Source organism: Sesamum indicum, linkage group LG3 (genome assembly GCF_026168435.1).
Source record: "Sesamum indicum cultivar Baizhima isolate 11 linkage group LG3, ASM2616843v1, whole genome shotgun sequence".
Lineage (NCBI taxonomy): Eukaryota > Viridiplantae > Streptophyta > Magnoliopsida > Lamiales > Pedaliaceae > Sesamum > Sesamum indicum.
In genome coordinates this window covers 14,141,211-14,162,224 of record NC_142659.1, presented here as the reverse complement: position 1 = coordinate 14,162,224, position 21,014 = coordinate 14,141,211, and the positions used below count along the sequence as shown (strand labels likewise).

At 34.0% G+C, this 21,014-nt stretch overlaps 1 protein-coding gene across 20 annotated transcripts; it reads left to right on the top strand.

Moving 5' to 3' along the window:
* The first annotated feature begins 340 nt into the window (after positions 1–340).
* LOC105157512 (AP-1 complex subunit gamma-2-like) lies at positions 341–19,341 on the top strand. Of its 20 annotated transcripts, none has more exons than XM_088878732.1 (17): positions 341–654; positions 2,466–2,574; positions 3,095–3,178; positions 3,999–4,434; positions 5,597–5,689; positions 6,780–7,141; positions 7,267–7,437; positions 7,546–7,847; positions 8,396–8,745; positions 9,081–9,186; positions 11,904–12,151; positions 12,975–13,138; positions 13,764–13,818; positions 14,900–15,022; positions 15,123–15,604; positions 16,430–16,698; positions 17,509–19,341. In XM_088878732.1, the coding sequence occupies exons 4-6, from the start codon at positions 4,210–4,212 to the stop codon at positions 7,119–7,121; spliced, it is 660 nt and encodes a 219-aa protein (XP_088734858.1). In that variant the 5' UTR covers positions 341–654; positions 2,466–2,574; positions 3,095–3,178; positions 3,999–4,209; the 3' UTR covers positions 7,122–7,141; positions 7,267–7,437; positions 7,546–7,847; positions 8,396–8,745; positions 9,081–9,186; positions 11,904–12,151; positions 12,975–13,138; positions 13,764–13,818; positions 14,900–15,022; positions 15,123–15,604; positions 16,430–16,698; positions 17,509–19,341. The 20 variants fall into 20 exon arrangements, with proteins under 20 accessions (XP_088734858.1, XP_088734859.1, XP_088734860.1 ...); XM_088878733.1 differs by having other exon boundaries at positions 9,067–9,186; XM_088878734.1 differs by having other exon boundaries at positions 8,396–12,151; positions 17,509–17,672; positions 18,989–19,047; positions 19,184–19,341.
* Positions 19,342–21,014: the final 1,673 nt, after the last annotated feature.

Genomic DNA, 21,014 nt, shown 5'->3' with positions numbered 1-21,014 from the left:
TAACGACTAAGTATATCAAAAATTCAAGTTATTATATACTAATTCCACTGAAATTAAAAATTAAGTTGCCTACATATATACACACATATAATAGAAATAAAAGTTAATGAAATTTTAATGTATTTGCACTAGAAATCAAAATTAAAAGGACACAGAAAACATAAATTTTCAATTAATTCATAATAAAAATTGCTAATGTTTCTATTTATCAAAATAATCATAACACCAAAATTTAAGGATAAAAAAATATTAGAAAGAAACTAAAAGGGTATTATTGTAACATACAAAATTACTCATTCCCTTATCCTTCCCATTTTTGTTCTATTTTGTAAAACCCTCCAAATCGCTGCTGAGAAACCCTCGTCAAACCCCCCTCCCCCCGTCTCACAATGCTGTAAATTCCTTTCCTCTGTTCCCTTTTCACCCAGAAAAACAGAGGGAAGAAAATTAAGAAAATGGCGTTTTGTAAACCAATCTGCATGCATGCGTAGTCTCGGTGAAGGGGCCACGGTGGAGTGCGCCGAGGATGGGCGAGTCGAGGTGGTGAACGTGATGGGGCGTGATGGTGCCCCTGTGCTAGGCAGCGCCGGCAGGAGAAGCAGCGGCGCAGGTTGGGTACAAGATAGAAAAATCCGAGAAAGAAAAAAGCCACAGGTAAAAATACTCAAAATCATCTTGCTCTTCCTTTCATTTCATTTCTTGAATATTTCGTGAAAAGGTTTTCTTCAGTTTATTTCTTGAATTTTTGGTGAAAAGGGTTTCTCCTTTGATGGTGGGTTTTGATGTGGAGGAGTTTCAAAGGAGAGTTGTAAAGAAAGTGCTTCTTTGAGGGAATAATACCACGATTCCTTCCAACTGTTTCAGGGATATGTAAGGGTGTATGCATCTATCTGTTTGTTGTTGGAAGAATGGTGTGTGGGGAAGGGGATTTTGCTGTCTATCTCTTTTATTCCCACTCTTTTTATCCTATTTGCAGTTATACGATCTATCTATTTGTTTTACTGGTAAAAGACAGACACATGCATATTATCCCTTGACTTTTAGATTATTTCATTGTTGGTTCTATGGTGGTTAGTTGCATGCATATTACAAATTGAGGATTCGCAATGCTGATTGCTCTTAAAGTCTGAATTTGGGTGTTATTTGCTATAGTTCGACAAAATATCACTCACTTATAGAATTCTTCGTACAGATTCAAAGTTATAACAATATAAGGTACTTATTATTTATGAATATAATACTTTTACATGTGAAAATTGGAAATTATGTTATCAAGTCAGTACTATGTATTTTAAAAGAAAAAGCAAGTTAGTATTTCTATTTATTTTAATCATACTAAAATAGGACTGAATTTCACAAATAAACAACTTTATTAACTGAAATTTGAGGAGAATTTTGCATTATAATTTATCTAAGAATTTTATTAATATGGTTGATGTAGTGTGCCATGCTCTAGATCATAAGGGAAAGATCAAATCCTTGTTGAACCATTATTTTATGTTATTTGCATTCTGCTGCATGTATCATGCTTCTATGTCAAAATCATTGCTACAGCAATGTAGATGGTATATTTTTTTGGATAAGTCATATATCCGTTTATGCCGTCCAGGTTATATATTTTACTCATTGAAGTTAATTAATTCTAGTCAATAATTGACAACTATTTTCGGAAGGTCTATATTTCAATGCAGTATGCCCATGCTAAAATTGTATATTAATCATAAATATATAAGTTTAATTAACTATTGCCTACGCTCATTCAAGAGTTGCATGAGCGCAGATAGAGATATTGGATCAGTGAGAACTATATAGCCTTCTTCTCTAATGAGAGCTCCTTGCCTTTTTCCTTTTTTCCATTTTCCAGTTCATATCTATGTCATTGTAATTTTACTTATACCTATCTTTATTACGTAAGATATCTCGGGCATTCGATTAATCAGTACGGGTCCCAATTTCTGAATTCTGACCATTATTTTTCATTTCCTTTTATTTCATGATTTGTGAATATTTGTAGACATCTGTGGTTGGAACTTTGTGACCAATGCACTTTCAACTAATTGACTACTAACAATGCTGCATCTAAAGTACATGCTTATCGTACTAAAATTACTCAGAACAAAATATAGGACACAGTTCATTGGCATTTGAACCAGTTGGATCTAGAGGCACATGTTCGACAATGAACATAATTTCACCAGTTGGATCTAGAAGGCACACCTTCTTTGTTTATATGTTTCACTTTCAATTTTCAGTTTTCACTAAGAAATATGTGTTTTCAATTCTCTATTGTACAATGATTTGATTTTTCCTATTTATATGGATTGTTTTTTGCCTATGTAAGTTAAACAAGCTATTGATGATCACAAAGTTGTTTGAATTATGTTTCTTCGATATGTGTGCAATAGCTTTTTTTTCTTGTTTGTACACAAACTCATGAACTTTCTTTTCATGTGGATACACCAAAGTTATTCACAAATTGAGAAGGAATGAACGCTGCTATTGGCGTAGGGAGAGACTGAGAACACAAGGTTAAGAATCCAAAGGAAGAGGGGCAAGTGGAAAAGTGTTACTCAAGTAAGAACCTTGAACCTCTTAACTCTCTCTTCTGCTTTTGTGATGTGTAAATGAATTTTTCTGTAAAATTGCATTGAGTCTGCATTCTGTTGCTCGAGAATTAGAAGAATTGTAGAATTCAAAATCAAATTCTACTGCAACCTTTGAAATCTTATATTTGCGTTGTGCATTAGGGGTGTTTAATTGGATTCTGCTGCACAATTGAATTGTGTTGCTGCAGAAGCTCAATTATGTAGTAGCAGAATCACGAGAATTCTAATTATGGTGCATTAAAATATGCAGTAGATTTCCGTTTCCACTGCAGAAATTTTGTTGTTTGCTAATTATGGTGCATCAAAATATTCCTCTTGGTTTGCAGCCTGTGATTTGTCATGAACAGCTGGATGATTTTTCTCTCATGCTTCAATGTGATAATGAAGTGATTCTAAAAGAGCTAGGATAGGAGGGGTGCTCAACATATTTCTTGGCTTCTCTTTGTAAGAACTGACGTAAATGATCTGATAGCATTTGCTTCCTGCAGGCTCTAAAGACATCAAAGATATATTTTCTGCTTTGAAAGAGAGTCGCGGAACTCAGTGGGGGTTTGGACTCCTTGAAGCATCAGGTCCGTATCTTCTTATCTTGTTCTGTATTTTATAGTGCACCTTAGTTGCACTAAGGCATTTCAGAGTTTGGTTATACATTAGGTGCATGCAGTTCAAATGTACTCACATAACATTTATTTCAGTTGTCTATGTATCTCGGAGAGATCATCCTTTTCTTAATCTATACTGATTTAGTGCTCTTTCAAGTTTCCCTCGGCCATTACTATGAAGGTGTACATTGAATTTATTTTCTTCCCTTGACTGAGATTATTTATGTTTATTACAGAAATCGATCCCACTGTACTAATTACATAGGTTAAATACAGTTATATAATGTCAATACAGACTGAGAAGTGAGAACAAAGAATTGATGGACCGGTACTCATTTTCTAATAGCGTGGGAACTTCTGTATGTTCTAGCGTACATGCGGTATATTCTATTTTATATTTGCTGATGACCATATAAAAAGAATATGTATTCTTATAGGCTTACCATGAAATTTTGCTTATAGATTTCTTCATGGTATGATTTTTCTGCAAGTGTTCAACCAATTTCTGACAATATGATTTAAGGTCATCTGCGATTTATTTTATATGCAAAAGCACTGTAAGTTTCATATTTACGTGGAGCATGAATATGCTAGAGCCAAAAGTTCCTCCATCAATAAACTAGTATCTGTTTTGGAAAAATGGAATTGTTTATTTACACTTGCTTGCTTTTTCCTTCCTTTTTCATTTTTGATTCTTGTTTGGTTAGGAAATTCTGAATGCGACTATCATGTTTATGTCATTTTCTATTTTGTTATTACTGATAATGCAAAGTTCTCTGTGTTTGTGCAGATAGCATATAGCCTTCTATTCTCTCTTGTCATCGCTTTCATATCAGATGCTTTGTGCACAGTACCAAACAAAGCGCCTGTCTTGTCCCAGGATGCTTCTTTTAGGCGTGAATTTCATGAGATTGTATGATAAAACCTTACCTATTTGTTTGACACTATACCTCTGTTTATGACATTATGAACCGTACTAGATCCAGTGCTTCTTCCAGGTGATGGTTGCTGGAAATGATACTGTAGTTGAAGGCTTTGTTGATTGTGTAAGGCTTGCATGGGTTGTACATTTGATTATGGTACAAGATGGAAATGATGCAAACGAGGCACTGACAAGTACTTTGTCTAATGATATGAAAAGTGTTTGTTCATGTTTGGACGTCGGTTTTGCCAATAACGTTTTACAGTTTTGGCTGGATAAGATCTTTCATACAGCAGCATATCAGGTTGGTGATTAATCTTTCTGAAAGCTAATTTGACACCAGAGGTGGTATTGCAAGCTCCTTCATTTAATTTTAATCAGGCTCTTGACTGGAATGAAAACTTCCTGGTTTCCTGAATCATGACTAGTCCTAAACTGATGTTGTGTAAAACCCCATTTGTTCTCTGTGGATGAATTCTTTATTGAAAAACATTTGGTTTTTATGCAATCTCCAGAACCTACCTAGTAGTTTTGAGTTCTTTCATCCTAAGAAAGTTAGGGATGGACGCAGCATTTGATGGTACCATCTTGTTTTGAATTGGCTTCAACCTTTGGGAAAGTAGGTGTCTGCATCATGCAATTCTTACGTTGAGGATAGTTCCGTTTAATTACTTGGCTACATCTGGCCCTGATTAGTTGTTTTCTGTAATCTGTAGCATATACCGATCCTGAAGGTTGGTTTATGACTTGCTCCATTGGAGTGACTTGAAGTAATGGAAAGTTTGATAAGTGAACTTCAGCAAAAGTGAAGAGATATTAGTATTTTTTTTTTTTCTGAAAGAAAATTTATTTCTCTTTTCCTTATTTTCTTCCTTTTGTTTCAACCCCTCCAATAAAAACTGAAGGATGGTTCTTGCTCGGAATTTGCGTTTCGTAACTGAAGGCTTTGAAACATGTTATGCATGTAGTAAAACTTCTCTTATGCTCTTTGCTTCATTCCATTTTATTCACACCTAAGGAGCTCTATTCGTGTATCCTCAAGTCTCGCGTGTACTAATTCGCTGCGGACTGTTTAACCAAAACCAATGACTTGTCTGATCTGTTCTGCACCTTAATTAAATTGTTAGATACCGACCTTTGAATTTTTAGAACATATTAAGTTGACCACTAGTGCTTGATTTCGTAAATGCTCTCCAGAACTAAGTAAATATTGCTATAACAGGTGCTGAGTTTTCTCCCCTTATTTCTTTTCTTTCTTAAGTTGGTGTCTCCCTTGCTATACACGTACATTTGCATTTCATGCTTGAATCTTAAGGCTATACTATATCATCCCTTTCCTTAATAAGACAAGTGGCACCACCTTTATCTAAATTGATATTTGGTTGACCTTAAGGAGCTCTTAGATTGTTTTTCTATATCTATGTCCTTGGGCTGGCGATCAATTGCAGTTGTGTCTTTTCATGCAGAATGATGATGAGGATATGGTCTACTACATGTACAATGCTTATCTTCACAAGCAAATGACATGCTTTCTTTCTCATCCACTTGCCAGAGACAAGGTTAGTTGATTATGATTTGTTTGTTGTCATGCATCAATCTTCATTGAATATTGAGAACTAAGTTGGCTTACATGTTTTAGCTTCTTCAAATGTGGTACAAGTTTGTAGTTTTATCGTATGTTTTATTTATGTTTCTGATTCATGTGATTGATAACCAGAAGGGTGCAAGTTACTGAAGTTAGGGCTGATTGTCAAGTGGAGAATAATAGAGTTGGGGGTTTATGTGGTCTCTGGTGAACAAATTCCCTCCAGGTTTTGTAGGAAGTTGCAATAATGTTGGTATTGTAATGATCCTCTTGGATAAAAAACATCCATGTTACCCTTAACATTTAAATATTAAGGTGGACTTGGATTACAACAAGAAGATGAAGTAAGAAACAAAGACTTGTGAAAGTGTAGCCTGACGATGATGATATAGCGCGACGACTTAATTAAGATGTTATTTTGCAATTTAGGAATGGTACTAGCACACTGATTAGGACATGTAATTTCATGAGTACTAGTCAGAGTCTTTGAGGGAGGGGTTGACTGAGATGATTCATGATGGAAAAAAGAATTTCCATGTCAACATAAAATTCGCATTAGGCAATGAAATAATTTTGGGGTAGCAAGTTGAGTTGGTTTGCAACTCTATAAAAGTCCATTATCATTTTATTTACGTTTATTTGGTCTACATCTATTAATGGTCTATGTATTCAGTTTCTTGGTAATTGTGAATATGATAGTAGACTGCTTTCATGTTGAAGCTACTAGATAGGTTGTGGGAACCGTTTTCATACTATGTTATTGTCATGAGAGAGCTTATTTGTTACTTTCAAATGATTTCTCATGTCTATTTTGTGTTTTTGAGATACTTCACATAAAAAGTTTGATGGGATGGAGTCCAAATTGCAGGCCTGCGAGGTTGTGTTTGCTGAAGTTGCTTAAATGGCAGTATCTCAATTAGCTTGTACTTGATTGGATTATTGACTTTTCTCTCGTTAAAAAATGACTTTTTAGCTCCTGAACGATTTTCCTTAATGTCAGCTCCTTTATGTGAAGGCATCTGATTATTTGATGTTGTTGCTGATAGAGTGCTATTTTCTTGCAGCAATACATCCACCATCTAGAGGCTCAACTTCAGGAAGAGATGTCACGGCATGCTCCTCTATGTGGTGCTGGGCTGGAAGCTTTGTCAATGAAGGAGCTCGAGACGATATCACGTATCCATGAAGAAGGGCTGAGGCAGATACATGCCATACAACAGCGTAAAGGAAGTCCAGCTGGGAGTCCACTTGTAAGTTCCCACAACCTACCTCCCACACATGGGTTGTATCCACCTACTCCGCCTCCAATGGATGTTGGATTGCCTCCTCCGCTTATCCCAAATGGTGTTGGGATCCATAGAAATGGGCATGTTAATGGTGGTGCCGGCCCCTGGTTCAATCATTAGAACGACGTCCCTGATATGAGGTGATATTATTTTCGAGTTTGTGACATTCACTAGTCTCTTTGATCAGGATTCTAGATTTCTAGTCCAAAATACTGATATCTTCTCTGCTGAGGTTCTTATATTGAAAGAAACTTCCATAATGCAGGACTTCACTGATCAAGAAACTGACTGCCTGTTCTCAGTCAGATGGAATTGGGAAGAGGAGCTCATTCACCTGGAAAGTAGAGAATTTCTTGTCCTTCAAGGAAATAATGGAAACTAGAAAAATTTTTAGCAAATTCTTTCAAGCTGGTGGATGTGAGCTTCGGATTGCTAGGTAGCTCTTTAAAAGCTTGAATTATTTCAATGCAAATTGTTGCAGCAGCTGGTGGAATTATGGTGGATGATCTATTCTAATTCTTTGTTGCCGCCTTTGATTGTGCAGGAGTATATGAGTCTTTTGACACCATATGTATATATTTGGAGAGTGATCAGTCAGTTGGCAGTGATCCCGAGAAGAACTTTTGGGTCAGATATAGGATGGCTATTGTGAACCAAAAGAATCCATCTAAAACTGTTTGGAAAGAGTCTTCCATTTGCACAAAGACCTGGAACAATTCTATTATTCAGTTTATGAAGGTATCTGACATGTTGGAAGCTGATACATGATTTTTGCTGCGAGACACAGTTGTATTTGTTTGTGAGATCTTGGACTGTTGTCCATGGTTCGAGTTTTCAGACTTCGAGGTTAGTAGGTCCTTTTTATTCTCAGTACCTGGTCACTCGGTCCTATTAACCAAAGCCATATATGGGTAATCATGGATTCTGTTGACTATAAGCAACTCTACTGATGAACATAAATCCTCATTGGTTCTGTTCTCCCTTCTGAAAAAATAGAAATCTTGGCCTTAGTTATTCTAGCGTATGTGTGGAGCCATATTTTGTTGCTTTGGGCACTCTTTCTTGAGTGAAATTTTTTGGTTGATTTTTGTGGTGAATGGACCATTTTTTATGCTGTATTTCGTCTCCCCTTATTCTATAAAGGACCATCTCTCTTATCTGTTGGCAAGCATGCAAGTTAAAAAGCTGCCATCTAAAAGGATTCAAAACTTGAACACTCAATTTTTCCACTCTCTTAAATTGTCTAAAGAAAACAACGATTGGTGAATAAAGGCAGCCAAGAGATTCATATTGAGCTAGAAATATGTCTTCACCAGTTATCTTTCTCATTGTTAGCCATTATAATGTACATTTGACGTCATGCCCTGGTGTTAATTCAATACATTGTTTTTCAGGTTTTAGCTTCTGAAGATGATCAAGACGTCCTGACAACTAACCCTGACGAACTTATTGATTCTGATGACAGTGAAGATCTAAGTGGAGATGAAGAAGACATCTTCAGAAATCTTCTATCCAGGGCCGGGTTTCACCTTACTTGTGAAGACAATTCTTCTTGGCATACTTTTGTTATTTATTTGACAATCATACAAACTAACTTTTTGCACTGGTTTACAGGAACATATAGTAAAAACTAGTTGCGGTTCTGTCTCTGTTGCTGTTTTCGGTGATCAGGACAAACGAGCTCTGATTACTTGTCCTGATTTGGCTTTAAACTATAAGGGAACTAGACCTGAATTTTCACCAAGTATATCGTCAATTTTAATCAAACTTCTTCTGTTTTATACCTGTGAGGATTTCGTGGACACTTGTTAGTCTGCTATCAGCCTTTTTGCACGTTATCCCAACTTCACCAAAACTTTATTATATCATCTTTTCACTAACCCATTTAAAAGCTCCCTTTTTTTTTTTTAAATTTTGTATTGAACATATCTTCATCAGAAATAATTTTCTAGTCTACCTTAAACGATGCAAGATGATCGCGGCTCATACTAGTCTTGGAATTATTCTGTTAAAATGTATTTGTCTCTCTTGAAGCAGTATCTACTTACTTAATCAATTTTTTTAGCAATGGCAATGCAGATAAGGTAGGCTGGTGGAACTCATGGCTCTTTCCTCGCATGTGCACCCCTTGATAGCGGCAGCCACAGCTCTACATGGCTGTCATTTTTTTATTATTGTTTGAGAGGTGCATGAAATTTGCTGCATTTTTATCTTTGCTTTGTGATTAATAGGTAAGTTTCGCAGTTCTCATATGTAGAAAATATTTGCTATGCTTGAATTTATCTTTTCTTTAGTTTCTGTAGCTCATTATTTCTAATTAATACATTTTGACAATTGAATTAGATCAGAAACAGGTGCAAATCACTGTAGAACTTAGTTATGAAAGACTTGTTTCAGAAAAATAAAGGAAGATACGACTTGGAACTTCCAAAACTTTGATTTATTGTTGCTTGTGCACTCTATGTATTATGACATATTACTCCTATTGGATTAGAGTGACTTGCCAAACAATCTTTCTTGTAATAAAGTAACAAGAGATTGGAGCCCAATATTCAATGTGACAATTGAATTAGATTAGTTGGGGAATTAATGTGTTGGAATGTGGATGTGTGAGGACTAAAAGTTTTTATTTGGGGGTTGACAATTTTTAGTGAACACCGAAACTTGTGAAGGAAGTTAGTGTCTTGAGAAAAATATGCGAATTATCCTGTGGTAGCACTTGAATTTTCTGATTGTTGTCTTGTGTTATCCCTTAGATTAATAGGAATTTTTGGTATAAGTCGAGATAAGCAGGAGAGACTAGCACTAGTGGCATATAAAAAAAAAAAGTAGTGTGAAGTGTGTCCCATTGACTACATCAAATGAACAATGTTCAAGAATCAACACAAAAGCCTTTGTGTGAGCTTTTGGACCAAAGCACTTTCATTTAAATAGTGCTACATTTCTTTTGATCGAGGGCATCAAACTTAGTGTGTCCATTCTAGAACTTGCTTGTGTAATACATTTTGAGTCCGCATTCTTGTAAAATTGGTGCATGAAAGTGATAAGGGCACTTAGGAATACCCCATTACCTCAAAAGAGCCTACCTTGAATTCACCTATAGAATAACTCATTTGAGCCTTGGCTTTTCTTTTGTTGGTTAAACCACGTCATAAGCTGAATTATCCCCTTCTTGATTATGTCCTGAATTGATTTTTGAACCCATTTAAGGGGATGGTGTTGGCGTGGTTGCTTGTAAATTGACATGAAAATGAGTGAATAACAACGGATGCACTGCTATCCCCAAGGAAAAGAAAAAGAGAAATGGAACGAGGAGATGAAAAACAAATGATGAAACAGAAAGAACAAAGAGACGAACAAAAAGGAGAAGAGAAAGAAGAAGAAAAAAACAAAGGAAGGAAGAAAATATTGAGGAAAAAAAAAGAAAAAAAAGAAAGAAAAGAAGAAAATGAGGAAAAAAAAAAAGAAGAAAAAAAAACGAAAGGAAAGAAGAAAAGATTGAGAAAAAAAACAAGAAAAAGAAATAGCAAACGAAAAAATTGGAGGTGTTTGATTGTTCAAAGTACTTGAATCGAGTTGAATGGCAATGAGGTTGGAAAGATAAGCAACTAGGTCGGCATCGCTCCTTTGAATTCATAAGCCCCAATTCGGCCTATCTTTTGCCACACCTTGTCCTAAGCCCCATTACAACCCTTGAAAAGACCCTTTGATTCATGTATTAATTTTCATTTCGTTGCTGGAGGAGATTTGATTCACAAGCAAGCCTATGGTAATGGCATTCTATGTATTGATTTGAGTGGAACCCAAATTCTTAAACACTTTATGAGTGGAGTGATTACACTGATACCTTTGTGAGAGTATTGAGACTTGTTTCATTTTATTTTGATGAAGTCAATGGGATACTTGTGTGTTGAATATTGTATGTTGTACTGCAAGCGCTTGTCTCAATATTATTGGCTCTTCTTATACTATTAAGTCTTATTAGTATAGGGGATATACTTGAGTGACATGAAAGGATATTTGAGAATTGCTACTTGGATAATTTGTGTATTTGGATTGAGACATGCTTGAGGGCAGTCATGGTTTCAGTGTGGGGGAATAAGATATATTTTAAAGCTCATATGCATGCTTATTCGAGTGATTGGGAAAGATTTTATTACATACTTTAGTGATGTTAAGTTACCTCAATTTCCTAGAGGATGGGAGTGGGTGTGTAAGGTAGGTGATAGTTTTTTTCACTTCATAGTGGAAGTTGTAGGAGTGTGGTTTAACTCTTGTGTTATTGTGGTGAGGGGATTTTTGTTTAGAGCTAGCATGTCTTATAATTAATGTTGTGTGTCGTCTTCTGCCCCTTTATATACTACTTTCTGTTCTTTTATTGTTCACATATTTTATTTACAGTTACTTTCTACTTAAAAATTTGTTTAATTATAGTCTATAGTTTTAGTTTAGAATATGCTAATTATATTTTTAATATAATTAGTAAATATATTAATTCCATATACGTTTACATGCTTATAATATGTAGCTATTTTATTAATGAGATGAAAATAAAGTATAAATGTATGACAGTATGAGGATAGAAATCGAATTTGCACTCCTGATCTTGAGTTCAAAACTACATACTATAATGTTCATGATGATTTTTCATTGATGTGCAGTGAGGTTCCTTCTATGCCTCCTTATGCATGGCTGGTATATTCTAAAACAAAGAGAGGTTCTAAACATGAGCAGGGACTATTTGGATGTAGTGCATAGAGAACTTGCAGTGTTCTTTTCTTTTTTTAATCTATTTATGTTGAAAATATGACAGTGACTTATGATTTGTACTTTGGTATGATCATTTGAAGGTTTGGTAAGAAAAAAACATAGTCCTTCTGATAGCCAATATCTGCATATCAGATTCGGTCTATGTGCCAAAGCATGTGTGTTGGGTCAAAACCTCAAATATGATTCTTCATTTGATTCGAGCATTGAGCGAAAGAAAGTGAGAGTATCATGCAGCTGTTGCTGGCCAACCCATGTTCCACTTTCTGAGACTGCTGAGACGGTAGCATCCCTGTAATCCATGTGACCATGGCAGTAGTAGCAAGACATTCCTATAGTGGAGGACAAGATAAGGTAGTACATATGGTGGAGGACAAGATAAGGTAGTACCATTAGTTCACCAATTGTTTACCCTTTTCATTTATTCTTTTGTTATGCTATTAAAATACTACGTTTTTATTTGGTTTCCCCAGTTTAGCGAGAACGATTGTTGGTAGAAACCAAGTCTTTGTACATTGTCTGCCATAATAACATTAACCAAGACATCATCATAGTCAAATTTTCTTGTGGAAATATTTATATAATTAGTATTGTTTTGACTATATTAATGTATAAGGAGTTAAATAAGACCCTATAAAACAACAAATTCAACATAACAAAACTTCATAAACTAAACAATACATACAACCTTATAGTTGAATTATTGAAAGTCTGAAACTGAAATTTCATAGCATACTTATATCATTAAAACATATGAAAACCAGTTAATTTTAAATTATATTTATATTTAATTAAAGAAGTAAATAACATAATCATAGACTTCTAGTCTACAAATAATTGCATAATTAAAGCAAAACAGTAACAGTCTAAAATTAAGAAGAGAATCGAAGAAAGAAGAGGCAGGAATGAACAGGTTACTCATGTGCATGCAGAATATTTATTTATGCTGAAATTCCCTTATTTATTAGGGTTTTCTTTTTTTTATATTGATGGGCCAAGGCCGCCCAGGCCCGTCTTCATAAAGGTGAGCCTGGCACGTGCCTGGGCAATGACTAAATGGCGCCCAAGCGCGCATCCATGGCGGCGCCATTGTGAAGGCACACGCCATAGGCTGCGAATGGCGCGAGGGCTGCGCTTCTCGCGCGCGCCATTAACTACTATGATAAGAATAGAATTAGCTGCTTATGGATTCTTATTTGATGGCAGGATCCAGATGCTTCGATCCGTAAAAGGGCCCTCGAGCTTGTTTATCTTCTAGTAAATGAAAGCAATGTGAAGCCTTTGACAAAGGAGCTTGTTGATTATCTAGAAGTAAGTGAACCGGAATTTAAGGGAGACCTCACGGCCAAAATTTGCTCAATTGTGGAGAAGTAAGTTGAATGATCTATAGTTTGTATATAAGGTTTCCTCACTTTCTTGTCCAATTAGTTTTATAATATGATGTTTGATGCATGCTATGTTCATGACTTCATGTGAATGTGTGTCCATGTGTCTTGAAGCAGCTCATAAATATGGAGTACTTTACAAAATATCTGCTTGATTTGGTGTCTGGATGAGTTGTTTTCTCCTACTTTCAAGGTTTAAGAAAGTTTGGTTATTGATTGATTTTGCTTTGTCTTATAGGTCAGATATTTGCTTTGTTCTGAAACAATTATTTCAGTAATAGGACATTTAAAAGGTCTTTCTTCTTTTTCCCTACTAGTGGCCCCTCTAGCTCCTCTACTGAAAATGTATTGCATGTCAAAACCTTATTTTGCTCTCAATATTGTCTTTCACCGCCACATATTTCTCAGTTACCTCAATTCTATGCCCTCACATATTTTTTCTCTTCTTTTCCATGTTGTGTTGTGGCCTGTGATCACCCAAGTAGTAAAACATGCGTGACCTGCTATATAGGTTGACAATATAAATAAATTGTTTGAACTTGAATTATGATGTATCTTCCAGTTTATTATAGTTATACATAATCTCATTCATCTTGTTGTGTGGTGCCAGGTTTTCTCCTGAAAGAATATGGTACATTGATCAGATGGTGAAGGTTCTAACACAGGTAAAATTTGTACCTTTCTGGATTTCTTATTTCACTGATTTTCACTGTAAGGCAGAGATCTGCCATGATGATTGATGAATTAGTATCCATGTTAAGCTCGAGGCATGAAATCATATTTATACCCTTCTTATTTTATCATGTACCTAGAGTATCAAGAAAAATATGCAACTCTAGCTTGTGATTTCATTTTCATGTATACTATATTTTTTATTTTGAGGGGTGTAGAACAACCACCTTGGTGTGCACTATATGTATGGATTATGAACTAGATTAACCCTAGATCAATAGAAATGACAAGTCAATTTTTCCCTTCTCTCATTGTTCTCTCTCTCCTCTCCTCTCCATTGTATTATACTTTTTATCTATGTAAGTTTCCCAACCTTTTTTTTTGTAAAATACATTGCAGTATTCGCGATAACTATCATTTCATTTATTTATTTTTGAAAAGAATCATAATACATTATGTATAACAACAAATCACATTTATCCTATCTAATGAATATTATATACTTATATAGGTATTAAGTGAATTTCGATCCATTTTGCACGCACATTGAGTGTGCCACAATTACTAGTTGTAGTTAATATATTGGTGTGAGTGCAGTATGTCAGAAAGTCAAGAAGTTGGTTACATAGGAAGTGGTTGTTATGGATCACAGGGTTAAAATGATGATCTCTTATCTAAATGAAAAAGAGCAGGTCTTTTCCTAGTACTTTCTTGTGATTATTGCGTCAAATGCACAAGTTTGGTTGCATTTTAATAAACCAGATTGACCTTTTGGTCCAACATGATACTTAACCTTTATAATTTTTTATTTTATTGTCTTGTCGTCATGAGCTTTTCGCCTGGTAACAGTAAATGATATTGCCTTTAAGCAAAGATAGCTTAATTTTGATGGTAGTAAAATTTAGATTTTCAAGATTCGCTTATCGGCCATATATTATCCTATGACCAATGAGGTCTAGGAACATGATATTTTACAATTTTCTGTAGACTTGGGCAGAGGGTGACCTCAGCATTTTATGTTGATCTTTTGTCTCACTTAAAAAGAGAGAATTGATTGTTGTGATAGTGTTGCAGGCTGGGAATTATGTGAAGGATGAAGTCTGGCATGCCCTTATCATTGTAATTACTAATGCTCCTAACCTCCATGGATATACTGTTAAAGCACTTAACAAGGCTGTACAAACAGCAGGCGGACAGGTATGTTATGGCAGCAGCAATGTAAATTCATTGTGAAATTTGATTAAGTTTTATTGTATGCATGCACTCATGTCCTAAATATATGCTATGTCTGCACCAGGAAACTCTTGTTCGAGTTGCTGTATGGTGCATTGGAGAATATGGCGAGATGTTGGTTGGTAATTCTGGCATGCTTGATGTGGAGGAAAGGATATGTTCACGCTTTTTGAAAGTTTTCTTAATTTTCTTTTATAATCAGAATTCCAGACTTTTGTATTAATTGGGCGTGCCGAATGTTAAAGTTGTCCACAAATTTGTGGTGGATGTAGGTAATCTTGTCCATTAGACACCAAGAACTAATAACTATTCGACAATCATGATACTACGTGTTAAGCGTTCAGTAACGTTAAAAAATTGGGAAGGTGCTTTGCTGAAAAATGGAAGGTTCTGGCTTTGTCCGATCAGGGTCAACTAACTCTCCTTGACAATTCGGAAGTCTTTACTCCGTCAAGGAAAAGATGCTTATCTCAATTGGAAAAGTTAAAGGCTGGCACTTCTCTCAATTTTATTCTTTTATGTGAGCAATAACCGAAGTGTTTCAAGGTATAGTTTGCAATACTTTTGTTTTAGATCCATTTTAACCTTCTGCTTCTTTTTCTGGGTCTAGAGAGGATAGAACAATCTGAAATGCATCACAGTAACTTGGTTTACATACTTGGTCTTGAGCGGGATGGAAACAGTATTATGATAATGAGCATGATGTTGGTACATGAGTTTAGGTTTTTGTCTCCATTTTGGTAGGTACTTCATTTACATGTTCTCTGGCATGTCGTAAGTACTTCTCTTACATGTCTTTGGGCATGCCTAGTTCATTAATTATAATGTGAAGTTGTTTGATATTATCACTGCTGAGTATACAATGAAGTTGATGAGAGCAATCCAGGAGAGTGTGGTTGTTAGGACTAATGGAGAGTGAATATCCAGATTTCAGCATTGAAGAGAAGTTAAATGCTTTTGTTACGTTGATTGATCTACTCAGAGTTGGTTCCAGTATCAAAATGGAGGTAGCCTTTTTATTTTTTTTTAATAGCTCCTTTATGCAAAGGGTCAGTATGTTTGTAGTTTCTAATTTGCGATTTTGCTTTCTGAGTGTTAATTGAAGAAATTCTATGACTGTTGTATGCCCATATGCTGAAAATGATGTGTTGGCTATGCAACCATCCCAAAGGTCCAAAGTCTAATTATACATTCTTTTTGCAGAATATTAGTATTAGGTACGCCTAGATTGCTCATGGTGATTTTTTGGTGCAACAATCACTTTTGGATGTAGTGCATAAAGAACTTGCAGTGTTCTTTTCTTTTTTAATCTATTTATGTTAAAAGTATGACAGTGACTTATGATTTGTACTTTGGTATGATCATTTGCAGGTTTGGTAAGAAAGAAACATGGTCCTTCACATATGCCAATATCGGCAGATCAAATTCGGTCTATGTGCCAACGCATGTGTGCTGGGTCAAAACCTCGAATATGATTCTTCATTTGATTCGAGCACTGAGCGAAAGAAAGTGAGAGTATCATGCAGTTGTGGCTGGAGCCCATGTTCCACTTTCTGGGAGTGCTGGGAGTGTAGCGTCCCTGTGATCCATGTGATCATGCCAGCAGTGGCAAACATTCCTATGGTGGAGGACAAGATAAGGTAGTAGTGTTAGTTCACCAATTGTTTACCCTTTTCATTTATTCTTTTGTTATGCTATTAAAGTACTAAGTTTTTATTTGCTTTTCCCAGTCTAGCGAGAACGACTGTTGGTAGAAATTGAGTCTTTGTACATTGTCTGCCATAATAACATTAACCAAGACATCATCATAGTCAAATTTTCTTGTGGAATATATAATTAGTTTTATTTTGACTAGATTAATGTATAAGGAGTTAAATAAGGCGTAATAAAACAACAAATTCAACATAACAAAACTTCAAAAACTAAACAATACATATAACCTTATAGTTGAATGATTGAAAGTCTGAAACTGAAATTTCATAACATACTTATATCATTAAAACATACGAAAACCAAGTAATTTTAATTTATATTTATGTTTAATTAAGAAATAAATAACATAATCATAGCTACTAGTCTACAAACAATTACATAATTAAAGCAAAATAGTAACAGTCTAAAATTAAGAAGAGAATCGAAGAAAGAAGAGGCAGGAATGAACAGGTTACTCATGTGCATGCAGATATTTATTTATGCTGAAATTCCCCTATTTATTAGGGTTTTTTTTTTATTGATGGGCTGAGGCTGCCCAGGCCCGTCTTCATAAAGGTGCGCCTGGCACGTGCCTGGGCAATGACTAAATGGCGCCCAGGCGCGCATCCATGGCCGCGCCATTGTGAAGGCACACGCCATAGGCTGCGAATGGCTCGAGGGCTGCGCCTATCGCACGCGCCATTAAATACTATGATAAGAATAGAATTAGCTGTTTATGGATTCTTATTTGATGGCAGGATCCAGATGCTTCGATCCGTAAAAGGGCCCTCAAGCTTGTTTATCTTCTAGTAAATGAAAGCAATGTGAAGCCTTTGACAAAGGAGCTTGTTGATTATCTAGAAGTAAGTGAACCGGAATTTAAGGGAGACCTCACGGTCAAAATTTGCTCAATTGTGGAGAAGTAAGTTGAATGATCTATAGTTTATCTATAAGGTTTGCTCGCTTTCTTGTCCAATTAGTTTTATAATATGATGTTTGATGCATGCTATGTTCATGACTTCATGTGAATGTGTGTCCATGTGTCTTGAAGCAGCTCATAACTATGGAGTACTTTACAAAATATCTGCTTGATTTGGTCTCTGGATAAGTTGTTTTCTCCAACTTTCAAGGTTTAAGAAAGTATGGTTATTGATTGATTTTGCTTTGTCTTATAGGTCAGATATTTGCTTTGTTCTGAAACAATTGTTTAAGGACATTTAAAAGGTCTTTCTTCTTTTTCCCTACTAGTGGTCCCTCTAGCTCCTTTACTGAAAATGTATTGCATGTCAAAACCTTATTTTTGCTCTCATTATTGTCTTTCACCGCCACATATTTCTCAGTTACCTCAATTCTATCCCTTCACATATTTTTTCTCTTCTTTTCCATGTTGTGTTGTGGCCTGTGATCACCCAAGTAGTAAAACATGCATGACCTGCTATATTAATTGGTTGTAGTTTATTGTAGTTATACATAATCTCATTCATGTTGATGTGTGGTGCCAGGTTTGTTGTTTGTGGCTTTATGTTAGTACGGAGATAACATGTCTGTTGTATGCCTCTTTATTTGTGTTGCTAATAATTATTTCACTAATGGATCAAGAGAAGCTTTTGGGTATCAAATATTACTTTTTCTTTTTTGTCAATCTGGAAGTCGCCTTACAAGCATTATTTTCATCCCAAACACTGGGGTGGAGTTAAGCTTAACTGCTTAAATTCGCTTCTCTATTGAAAGAGATACTGTATGAGATTAAAGCAAAATGATGAAAATGTTAATGTTCCTCTTTATCAGCAAAGCTGGGATTAATGTGCTTGGCTGATTGTATAGATGTTAAAAACTTATCTAGCATTGATTGTGTTGTTTCTTAGGGGTGTACGTTAAGAGTCCTCCGACGTGGAGATATCCCAAGGGCTCTGCCATTTGGGCAGTCTTAGCAGGCACCTTGCAAAACATATTTCTATATCTCATAATTGGATTGACATCTTGAAAAAAGTGACTCTCCTTGTTTCTTATAATTGGAATGACATTCAGGAAAAAGTGACTTGCCTTGCCTTGCCTTCTGTAACTCATTCTAAAAGATGCCTTGTTAATTAAAACTCATGTAAACTGGGAATTAATCTGTTCTTGTGGTATTCACTATGCTCTTGCGAGCTTGGACTGAGCTTTAAGCTTCTCAATTTTACCACCTTGTAAAGACAGCCTTGTAGCCATGTAATAACACTTCGCAGGGAATGAAAACAGTTGCTAAACTGAGGATGGTAACCTTCCAGTGATGGTTAAACACGGATTCACTTTGTATGGTGAGAACATCTACATTCTAATGTAGCTCTTTTCCATTCCTACTTCAACCTTAGGAAAGAAACAAGATTAATAAACAAACTTGTTTTTTCATTTATTTGTGTTCTTTACTAACCATTCATTTTGTTTTGCTTACAGCCTATTGCCAAGAAGCCAATGAATTCATTCCATTGGTTACAGTACTGAGTTGTTTTAAATTTATGAGATGAGCTTCTGATTGATAATTTTGATGAATAATAAGACCTTGTATTTTTTAATCATTTATATTAATTTAAAATATAAATTAAGAGATTAAATTTTAAATGTAGAGGGGTATAAATATCTGTATATATTTAATTAGTTATTAGGTTATAAATTTAAATTGTCTATGCTAATAAAATTTTTCGGAAACGAATTATGAATTTCTTATTTTATTAACTTGTTTTATTGAATTTGTATATAGATACATCTGTTAAAAAAGTTATTTAATTAACATAACACTGAAAATTAGATGTGGGGTTATAAATTTTTAAATTAGAAATCACGTGTATTAATTATTTAAATAAAATTATTAAATATATTCTTTTTTATGACTAAATATTTATGTATGTATGGAATTGAATTATTCATAGGGAGCTTTGAGGAATGCGTAGTAGGTAGGGAGTGTAATTCAGTTTACCTGCCTGAGCCCAAACGAATATATATTTCAATTATTTTAATTTACATCTTCAGTTCTTCATAATTCAAATTTTATTTTAGTTATCTAATAACAAGCGAATAATCAACAATTTAGTATAAATGCATTTATTTACTAGTACATGTATTTTGGACTAAATCTAATGAATGGATTGTTATTTTAAATTTTTATAAAAATTGAATCTGTATAGATATGGAGTTATTTTAAATTAAATATTTATTAGGAAGGGTCGTGTTTATGGGAATGAATAATAGAATTTTATTTATTAATTGTTTTTATTCAGATTGTAATTAAAGTTTTATTTACTTTTCAAAAATGGTAGAGAGGCATCAATAATTTAAATCTAAATTAAAATTTTTTACATTAATTTAGTATAATTTAATTGAATTTGTATGTAAACTACCACTTAATAGTTGAGATAGTAAATTATTTAATTGATATTAATTAAAAAATTCAATTTATTGTTTATTTATATCTATATTAGTTTAAAATTTGAATTATTTTATTTATTTTTTTGGTTGAATCGTAAAAGTTATTTAATTAATATATTAATAAAATTATTATTAGGTTATGAATTCAAATTACAAAAAAGTTAAGAATTATTTAATGTTTATTTAAAATCAATATTTAAATATGTCACCTCGTAACAAATAAAATATTAAATTAAATATACTATAAAAATTAGCTATTAAGTTATAAAATTAAACTAAAATTTTTTATAAATTATTTAATTTTATTTATAAAAAACATTTTATTACTAAATGGTAGACGAGGCATCAAAGCAATATTTATAAAATACGTAATATGATTCTATATATTTGTTTGTTAATTATACTAATTTAGATGTAAGTTATTTTATTAACTTTTCTTATTGAATCTGTATATAGATTATAATTTTAATTTAAAATTGTATAAATATTTTAAATTAATTTCTTATTTGATTTTAAAATTTAAAGATTGATTTTTATTTTTATTTACAACTAAATTTATATTACTAAAAGGTAGACCGCTCGTCAAAGCAATATTTAATGGAATGAATAATATGATATCGTATATATTATTTTGTTATTAGAATTTAAATAGTTCTATTAAAATAAAATTTTTATATAAAATTACATGTCTTAAAAATCAAAATATTAGGTTAAACATATTATAAAAATTAGTTACTAGGTTATAAATTTAAATTAAAAAATTACTATACTTGGTGTAAATTATAAAAGATTACATTTTTATTTTTATTTTTTTATGACTAAACTTTTATTACTAAAAGTTAGAGAGGGTGGCAAAGTAATA

Bases quoted from the DNA above. Each gene is read 5' to 3' on its own strand.
- LOC105157512 (XM_088878718.1), top strand. From the start codon at position 4,210: ATGGTTGCTGGAAATGATACTGTAGTTGAAGGCTTTGTTGATTGTGTA. The intron at 4,435-5,596 runs GTTGGTGATTAA...CTTTTCATGCAG, and splicing joins TTCATACAGCAGCATATCAG to AATGATGATGAGGATATGGT. The intron at 5,690-6,779 runs GTTAGTTGATTA...ATTTTCTTGCAG, and splicing joins ATCCACTTGCCAGAGACAAG to CAATACATCCACCATCTAGA.